Source organism: Salvelinus namaycush, chromosome 38 (genome assembly GCF_016432855.1).
Source record: "Salvelinus namaycush isolate Seneca chromosome 38, SaNama_1.0, whole genome shotgun sequence".
Classification (NCBI taxonomy): Eukaryota; Metazoa; Chordata; class Actinopteri; order Salmoniformes; family Salmonidae; genus Salvelinus; species Salvelinus namaycush.
Window position 1 is genome coordinate 11,372,631 of NC_052344.1, and position 10,511 is coordinate 11,383,141.

A 10,511-nucleotide genomic window follows, 5' to 3' on the forward strand; every position below is an offset into this window, starting at 1 on the left:
GGTTACTTGCATGCATTATTACTCTGTAGTGCATGTTGGTCTTCATTTAGATGTTCCAAATAGTACATGTTCCCTCACCAAAGGTACTAAGCAGAAGTTAAACCTGCCTCTTTGAAGGATTAATTTAAACTTCAATTTAGTCCTTAGAGTAGCTCTAATCCTCCATCTTGCAATTGGCTTAGTTTAATCCAGAACAGGCTAAATCTACGACTATTTTACGATACATCTGTGCAAGTCGCTTTGAGTTAAGACAGCTCAAACAGGCATTTTAGTCTGGGACTAAGTAGGCTTAAGCCTTGTCTGTGAAACCGGCCCATAGATGGTTTAATGAGAGATCACCTCATGTTGAGCCGGTGCTCAATGTTGGTTGCAATTGACCCAATGTTTTCAGTTTTCACTTCCACAAAGAAAGTACAACAATATACAGTACATACTGTGGCAATATTGAAAACACGTATATAGTTTCCATAATGATGAGGCACCACAATAGGATTTAAACAGTTACAGTATATTTAAACACAGAATGTCACATCATACATTTTTTTGTGATTTATGTTATTAAGATAAGGGCCATCTGTGCAATAACAACAGTAAAGGATAAAAGGAACAAGTAGGCAGAGGTTTTCAGTGTAACACATACAGTACCAGTCAAAAGTGTGGACACACCTACTCATTCAAGGGTTTTTCTTTATTTTTACTATTTTCTACATTGTAGAATATTAGTGAAGATATCAAAACGATGAAATAACACATATGGAATCATGTAGTAACCAAAAAAGTGTTAAACAAATCAAATGTTTTATATTTGATTCTTCAATGTAGCCACCCTTTGCCTTGATGACAACGTTGCACTCTTGGCATTCTCTCAACCAGCTTCATGAGGTTGTCACCTGGAATGCCTTTCCAACAGTCTTGAAGGAGTTCCTACATATGCTGAGCACTTGTTGGCTACTTTTCCTTCACTTTGCGGTCCAACTCATACCAAACCATCTCAATTGGGTTGAGATCGGGTGATTGTGGAAGCCAAGTCATCTGATGCAGCACTCCTCCACTCTCCTTCTTGGTCAAATATCCCTTACACAGCCTGGAGGTGTGTTTTGGGTCATTGTCCTGTTGAAAAACAAATGATAGTCCCACTAAGTGCGAACCAGATGGGATGGCGTATCGCTGCAGAATGCTGTGGTAGCAATACTGGTTAAATGTGCCTTGAATTCTAAATAAATCACAGAGTGGCACCAGCAAAGCACCCCCACACCATCACACCACCTCCTCCATGCTTCACGGTGGGAACCACACATGCAGAGATCATCAGTTCACCTACTCTGCGTCTCACAAAGACACGGGATTGGAACCAAAAATGTCTAATTTGGACTCATCAGACCAAAGGATAGATTTCCACCGATCTAATGTCCACTGCTCGTGTTTCTTGGCCCAAGCAAGTCTCTTCTTATTATTGGTATCCTTTAGTAGTGATTTCTTTGCAGCAATTCAACCATGAAGGCCTGATTCATGCAGTCTCCTCTGAACAGTTGATGTTGAGATGTGTCGGTTACTTGAACTCTGAAGCATTTAATTATAAATATTATAGTTTAATGTAAACCTCAACTAGTATACAATTTTTATGATTTATGGACAAATTACAGCAACATATTTTGTGTTTTATTCATATGAAATTAGGTTTTCCTAAATATAAAAAAATATAAAAAATGACCTGAGAATTTAATCCGAAAGCATTTCAGTAAAGGGAATTTGGGGTAAAAAAATTACAAAATTCTGGCGAAAATGTCAAATGGATTTAAAATAAGACACTTTCCCAAAAACTAGACATCTTAGTCCTCTGAATGATAGTTGATTTTGCAGATGCAACATGGTTTTGTAACTCAATTTTCTACATACATTTTAAAACAGTTTTCATGTAAATGACCCATTTGAAGATGCCATATACAAATTGTGAATCCTATGCACCTAAAGTTATTGTGCAAAAGCAATAGTCAACATTAAGAGAAGTTCTGAAAGGAACTTTCAAGAATATTGTGATTCAAATGTCTTGACATCACAGCTCATCACAGTAGTTCATAGTTCAGTTCAAGGGTTCTGTCTAATAGTAGTCAGGAAAACACACAGCTCATAGTCAAGGAAGTCAACAGTCCGTTAGGAATGAATGCTACATTTAAATGAACACACGTAGGTAGGTACTGTAGCAAAGGAGGCTGCTGAGGGGAGAACACCTCATAATAATGTCTGGGACAGAAAACACATGGAAACCATGTTTTTGATACCATTCCACTTCTGCCATTACCATGAGCCCATCTCCCCAATTAAGGTGCTACCAACCTCCTGTGTACTGTAGGTAGGTGGCAGAGGAGGCTGGTGGGAGGAGCTATAGGAGGACAGGCTCATTGTAATGGCTGGAATGGAAGAAATGGAACAGAGTCAAACGTGGTTTCCATATGTTTAAAAAAAAATCTTATTTACAATGACAGCCTACTGGGGAACAGTGGGTTAACTGCCTTTTTCAGGGGCATAACGACAGATTTTGACCTTGTCAGCTCGGGGATTCAATCCAGCAACATTTCGGTGTCTGGCCCAAAGCTCTAACCACTAGGCTACCTGCCACCCCTGTTTGATGTGGTTGATACCGTTCCATTTATTCTATTCCAGCCATTACAATGAGCCGGTCCTCCTATAGCTCCTTCCACCAGCCTCCTCTGGTAGGTAGGTAGGTATAGTTGTAGTGACAACAAGTTATCCGGAAAATCTAGACATAGTTAGTTATAAAATGTATAATTTCAAAAAATAATTCACTTGCAGACGTCTTTGGTGGTGAGCTGGTAAATTGTTTTACAATGTGTACTGTAGTATAAAATATGATTGGTGGAGTGATCAAAATACATGATTAGTGTGTCTATAGCAACAGTTCTGGATCCCAAAGCTATTCAATCACATGACCATCATTTGTCCATCCCAAACCACCCTTCACAGTTCCTATAGCCTATAGACAGGCCCTGTGGGAGGGATCTTGAGCTGGACTGTCCTATCATCTTTTAAAACAAAGTCACAGTGTCCTCTCATTGGTGGATGGGACTGTCAGTCAGTCTCGTCCTGCGAGCCAACAAAGAAGCAGATCTGTCGTGGGGAGGGGCTGGGCATGAGGGGGCTGGTGCGGCGGTGGGAAGAGGGGGCGGTGGGGATGTTCCAGTATTGGCTTTGGAGGTCAAGAGCAGAGAGAGCAAACCCGGAGAGATGACCGTTTCTCTCCCTGTGTCCGTCACTGTCCAGGGGTAGGGGCAGGCTCATGCAATTCCTCAGGGAACCATCACTGCAAAAAGAAAAACACACAAGGCCATTAGACTTTATTCTTACTGTATGACAGGCATCCATCCATAATATAACCCAGTAGTAGTAACTCCATGTCTCTCACCTGGTTATGTCTGCTGTTGCTCCTCTCCAGGTCTGTCTGTACACGCTCCCAGCCACATCCCCAGCCACCCCAGCTAGCCAACGCATATCTGCAGGCACCTCTGGGATCCACTCCACAAACCTGGAGTACAGGAGAGGGACAAGAAGGGTCAATGTACTGTGATGTACCACCAAGTGGGGGGGCCAGTTCTCAACAATTCCTGTGGTCGATTGACTTGCCAACTAGGTGGAGTCCCTGTGCAGCACATTCAAATTGATTGTATTTAGTAGGAAACCTGTTTGTATTCCTAGTCTGTTTGCGTCCACAGTGTTATTTGGTTGCTGTGGTGGGCTAGTGACTACTTTAAAGACTACTTTGTTGTCAGTGGTTGCTGTCAGGGCTAGTTTGAAGGTATTGGCTGCTGTATGCTAAAGGCTAGTTATGCTAAAGGATAGTTATGCTAAAGGATAGTTATGCTAAAGGATAGTTATGCTAAAGGATAATTATGCTAAAGGCTAGTTCAGGGCTTTTTAGAAGCTGACTTGTTTGCATTAATGTTGTCATTGGTTGCTGTTTGAGCTACTGTGACTGCTTTGAGTTCATTGAGGGCTTGTTAGTTTGTGGTAGGTAGCACTAGTAGTGGTATAGGATGTAGACTTACCTCTTGCCCACTGAGTAGGCTGATACCACAGGTAGTGTGCAGGGCAGGAGCATGTAGGAGGCCACTCTGACCGGCAGCATCTCGGACACCTGAGCATACAGACCCGGCTTCTGCTGGCACGCCTCACAGAACACTACAGTCATAGAGACCCAATATGTCACACTTCGCTGACACGGGCACAGCCTCAGATGACTTTCAGATACACACAACAACCACACGTCACTGACAAGAGTGCAGCGACAACACAATGTTAATGTCAGTGTTATAACTAGATAACAACAGTTTCTAACAGCTTTGAGCAGAAAAGCTCCTATCTACCTTTTTTGATTTGGGTAGGCAGGTTGTCAACAATCTGCTCGTCCAGCCACCAGTGCCGCTTCCTCAGGAGGCGGAGCCGGCGGAGCATCCAGTCCTTAGTGGTTTCCGTGGCGGTGGGCTTGCAGCAGCAGGTGTGTATGGCTTCTGATAGGTTGGGGCCGGCAGTCGGACACTCCAGCTTCAGCAGATCTGACATCATAAACAATACATTCATCATCTTTGTAACACAGCATCAAAATATTACCCCATAAATAAGTGCTGGTTTACTCCATACTTCATGTTGAACACTGTACATCATTGATGCTCACTGCATGTACTGTATATCACAGTAGCTTATGATCTTAGCACAGCCCACTATTACTGTCAAAGGCAAGTAATACTCACGGTTCTCCTCAAGAAAGCGAAGGGCGTCCTTGTAGCCACTCTGGCATATCTCTGCCATGACCTGTCAAAGAAAACACATAGATCATACCGATTGAGGTAGGGGATCATATGCAAGAGGTCAATTGAATAAATATAAGACATACTCATAATCAAATCACAGGATCATTGGGACTCAGATATACCCACCCACACACGATACAGAGCATGATCTCACATTATGTAATTAGTTATAACTATCACTACCATTGACTGATTAGCAATCATGTTATCGCTGACAGTTAACAACCGTATTAAACAAGTACAGCTGTTTATAACCACATAAAACAGAGGGGAATGACTAATATCAGCCAGAACTCTCCTGTGCAACAGGCTCCTGTATTTTTGAATGGACAACAATCCAGGAAGTGTTTGACTAGGGGTTAAAGGTCAACGTGGCAGAGTTCTTTCTGTTCTCTGGCTACTCCTTATTCTGTGTTCCTACAAGAACAAAGCAACAGGGAGAGAGGTATCTGGACAGCTAGCTTCACAGTGGCACTACATATGTGTGAATTTAGTCAGGGTAGGTTAAACACTATTACACGTGAGGGAAAAGGTAGGGTGGAGTCTTCTATGTGTGTGTCCGTGCATGCCATGTGTAAACACTATGTCAAAGGTGGCAGAGTCAAGTGAAACACACACTTCCTTTTCTAAGTAGGGCCTCTGCACATGACTCTGTCGGTGGGATTGGGTTTAATCCCAAAATTCCAGTTACAACATTCCAGGTACACATGAAGGGAAAAGACGGTGGCAGATCTTGGATTGCAGCAACAATAATAACAGAGCGAAAACTGAACCAAGAGACACAGACCAACCTCAAAGAGGGCAAAGTTCACCTGACGCTAAAAGTTGACTCCCATGTTATTATCCAGACACTGAAGAAGAATGTGCAATACAGGAAATGTAATTCAACAAGGACAGAAGCCAATAATGTCCTGCCAGTATTGATCACTGTGGAGTTAGGGAGGAACAGGGGAGGGCAAAGTTCAGATAGGAAGTATGGGGGGTAAGGGTAGGAGTCCAAAGAGGAGACAGGGTAAGGGGTGAAATGGGGGAGTTGGGGTTATATAATCAGGGAATAGGATAGTGGAAGTTCAGGGGCCCAGTCTCTCATACCAGACTACTACGCTCTCCTACAGAAATTTATAGAATGTTTAGACTATTTCAAGGGTACCTAAATAAGGATTTTATAACACATAACCCATACATAAAGCTTCTATTTACAAGTAGTCATAAACAACCCATCTGATGAATGGGACTAAGGGGCATCCTGATCCTCTATCCTACCTTTGGGAACAGGGCCTACATAAGGACTTCATAACACATTCCCAGGGCCATGCATAACGCATTGGTAAGCAGTCATAGCGGTCGACCTACCTTGGGTTCTGGGGGGAACAGGGCATTGCTGAGGCGGTACATATTGTCCAGGTTAATCTGGATGGAGGTGTTGGTGAAGCGCAGCTCGTGGAAGTTGAAGGAGGTGTCCCGTGGACAGATGTCGCTCTCGCCGGAGAACGGAGAGATGCTGATGGTGTTCTTCAGCTCTGACTGAGGAAGGTTGTCACTGATTCCCCCATCCACGTAACGCTCCAGAGAGAAGAGGGGGAGACAGGGAGGAGAGAGAGAGAAAGTGAGAATAATTGGGTGTTTTTGGACCCATGCACAACTATAAACAAGCCGTATCGGTTTGACTATTTCCAAGACCACAGCCTTTCCACAGAACAAGACCCCTGTAGTCCGGACGTCTCAGGGCTGACAGAGATGACTGTTCTAAATCTCTATTTATATATTATAAATATTTGTTGTTGACTTCCTCTGCCTATCTTCTGCTAAAAAATATGTAATTTATGACCCAACTCGGTTATCACTGAAATCTAATATGACACGAAACAACATTTTCAAGGAAACATTCCCCTCTTGAGGGCATATTAGGCATGTCAGATTTCCCCTTAGCCAGCTTCTCCACACTGCCAACTCATGACCAAACAATCTGACATTACTATTTGGAGAATTAATCAATTTTTACACCAGTCTCATGTAATTATCCGATGCAGCTCCATTTCAAGTTCAGATGCTACCCTCTAACATTTCAAAATGAATTCCTAGTTTTCCAGTGTAAAACGCTGAGAACATCTGAGGGGAAAAAAGGATAGCAGTGCCAGTTCCTAAGCATGATCAAGACTCAACTTGGCAGTGAGTTTAGCAAAGAGAGTTCAGGGCTGAGGGCAAAGAATGCACTATATTTCCTTGTTCAGAGTGTCAAAGCCAACCGTTACGAGTCCAGTGATGAAATCTAGTTTAAATGAAACTTCATCACTTTCACAAGAAACTTAAATAAACAGTATGCACATTATTCTGAAAAAGTACATGCTCCGTCAAAAGCAGAAAGTTCAACTACATGCCCTCAGATATGCTGTTTATAAGTCATTTATGACTGTTCTATATATTTGTCATAATAGACCTAGTGCATACATCTATATATATATAGATGGTGCATACATCTATATAGAGACATGGTGTCACACCCTGATCTGTTTCACCTGTCTTTGTGCTTGTCTACACCCCCCCAGGTGTCGCCCATCTATCCCATTATCCCCTGTGTACTTACACCTGTGTTCTCTGTTTGTCTGTTGCCAGTTTGTTTTGTTCGTAGAACCTACCAGCGTTTTTCCCCTCGCTCCTGTCTTGTCTTAGTCGTGTCTTCCTTTTCTAGTTTTTTCCCGGCTTTGCCCCTTCTGCCTGTCCTGAGCTTGCCTGCCGTCCTGTACCTTTGTCCCACTACTCTGGTTTACCGACTTCTGCCTGCCCTGACCCTAAGCCTGCCTGCCGTCCTGTACCTTTGCCCCACAACTCTGGATTACCGAGCTCTGCCTGACCTGACCCTGCCTGCCATCCTGTACCTTTGCCCCTGTTCTTGTAATAAACATTGTTACTTCGACACAGTCTGCATCTGGGTCTTACCTTAAAACATGATAAATGGAGCATACATCTATATAGAGAGATGGGACATAAATATAAATCCAGAGATGGGGCAGAACGCTCCTTCCTGAGTGGTATGACGGCTGCGTGGTCCCATGGTGTTTCTACTTGCGTACTATGTTCGTGTCATATGTCAGTTGTGCGGACGTGAGGACGGAGTCAAGCGCAGGACACAGAACTGAGTAAAAATAACGTACTTTACTCTGAAAAATAAATCTGCCAAAATAATCCACGCAGGGATAACAAACCCTAACACAAACGACTAACACATACCAGGAATAATCACGCACAAAACATCATGGGAACCAGAGGGTTAAATAGGGAAATAATAATAACTTAATGGGAACCAGGTGTGTACATTCAAGACATAACAAATGGAAAAAAGAAACATGGATCGGTGGCAGCTAGAAAGCCGGTGACGACGACCGCCGAACGCTGCCCGAACAAGGAGAGGCACCAACTTCGGCGGAAGTCGTGACAGTTTGTACAGATGAACGTGGTACCTTCAGGCGTTTTGAAATTGCTCCCAAGGATGAACCAGACTTGTGGAGGTCTACAATATTTTTTCTGAGGTCTTGGCTGATTTCTTTTGATTTTCCCATGATGTCAAGGAAAGAAGCACTGAGTTTGAAGGTAGGCCTTGAAATATATCCACAGGTACACCTCCAATTGACTCAAATTATGTCAATAAGCCTACCAGAAGCTTCTAAAGCCATGACATAATTTTCTGTTTTTTCTGGCACAGTCAACTTAGTGTATGTGAACTTCTGACCCACTGGAATTGTGATACAGTGAATTAAAAGTGAAATAATCTGTCTGTAAACAATTGTTGGAAAAATTACTTGTGTCATGCACAAAGTACAGTTGTGGCCAAAAGTTTTGAGAATGACACAAATATTAATTTTCACAAAGTCTGCTGCCTCAATTTGTATGATGGCAATTTGCATATACTCCAGAATGTTATGAAGAGTGATCAGATGAATTGCAATTAATTGCAAAGTCCCTCTTTGCCATGCAAATTAACTGAATCCCCAAAAAACATTTCCACTGCATTTCAGCCCTGCCACAAAAAAAGGACCAGCTGACATCATGTCAGTGATTCTCTCGTTAACACAGGCGGGAGTGTTATATATATCCCTGCACAACGTCTACTGGATGGAAACTACAAATGTAACGGCTGTGCTCAATGCAATGGCACTTATAAATGTAGATCCTTCAAACACCCCCAAACAGGGAAACAGATCCCAATCAAAGGTGTTATCACGTGCTCCACTAAGGCAGTTATTTATCTTATAACTTGTCCTTGTGGTAAAAATGATGTGGGTAAAACAAAGCGTGAATTAAATGTACAAATCTCAGAGCATCGTAGCACATTTAGGTGCAAAAACTCGACTTACTCAGTTGCTGCCCACTTTTTGGAAGAAAACCACTCGATTTCGTCTCTACGTTATATTGGCATGGAACATGTTACACATTGTATCCATATCAATAACTGTAATTAGGAGAGGGGCTGACCTCAACAATTTATTGTTAAAACGAGAGGCTGCCTGGATCTTTCATTTAAAGACCCTTGCTCCCTTCGGTCTCAACGTAGACTTTGATCTGAAGCCATTCTTGTGATTGTGATTTTGCTATTGTAAATGTTTGTAGGCTTATGTAGACAAATTGTATCTGTGATCGTACGCTATCCATTTATGTTTTTTGTATGCTATTTTAATATATGAGAATTAACCAATGATATCAGGCCACACGTGGCCATGATTACAGACACCGGTGTGTGTCTTTTGACACTATTTAAATGAGTCATCTCGCAGTGCTTGTCATTATACCCTGATGAAGACAGCTTGTCTGTCGAAACGTTGGACATAAATATTTTTGCATCTGAGCTCCTAGAGTGTGCGGCTCTCCTTTATTTTTTTTAAGTGTTCTACTCCGCTAGCCAGCACCTCGTCTAAACAGGTGTGCGTTTCTTTCGCTTCTAAAAGAGATTCATAGACACAGAACCCTGCAGGGGAGTGAAAGAGATAAGAGACCTGTCAGACATACCACTATAAAGCAACTTGGGGAGGGGAAAATTACTGCTGAGCCCTTAGAAAACACTGGAACTATTGTCTCTCCTGCAAGTTTGTATAATTGTATATGCATGGGCTTGGTCTCATGAGTAGAAGGTGTTGACGTAGGCAGTTACATCACTAGGGGTTGACTGCAAGCATATTAAAGCAACTTGGAACCTTTCCTATTTTGCAGAACTTACTCGGAAACATGCGTGCTATGTTCCTGTTGTCAACTTCTGTCTGCAATTGCATTAAAGGTTTTTGATTGATTTACTTAAAGATATTTTCTGATTGCTGATTTCACCAATAAGCAAATATTTGACAAGGAACAAGGAACCTACCCCAACACTTGAAACAAAGTGTATTGCGTAAACATTGGAATCGGTTTTTCCATACTCCAAACATACGCTCGTGCGGATATGAGCTCTGTTGTATCTTTGCTGCTCACCTGTTGTGGGATTTATGTATGGCGTGAATAAAAAGTTACTCTGACCATATCCACTGTCACCAGGTAGTAGTCCACTGTGTTGTCCTCTCTGAAACTGAGCATACAATGAAGAGTTGAGAAAAATCCTTGAATCGTGAGTTGCACCTTTCCAACGGGCAACAATGTTTGAAAACTCAAAATTAAGAGTGCATACACCCTGAACATTGATGGAAAACCAGTTCTTATGGTTTC

At 42.3% G+C, this 10,511-nt stretch overlaps 1 protein-coding gene across 1 annotated transcript; it reads right to left on the reverse strand.

The window, feature by feature from the left end:
* Positions 1-2,936: 2,936 nt before the first annotated feature.
* Positions 2,937-10,042, reverse strand: LOC120031825 (patatin-like phospholipase domain-containing protein 2). Its single transcript, XM_038977645.1, has 7 exons — positions 10,033-10,042; positions 6,177-6,529; positions 4,764-4,824; positions 4,380-4,568; positions 4,062-4,194; positions 3,422-3,541; positions 2,937-3,319 (listed from the first exon to the last, which is right to left on the reverse strand). Exons 1-7 carry the CDS (start codon positions 10,040-10,042, stop codon positions 3,088-3,090), a joined length of 1,098 nt encoding a protein of 365 aa, XP_038833573.1. The 3' UTR covers positions 2,937-3,087.
* Between the last annotated feature and the right edge of the window lie 469 nt (positions 10,043-10,511).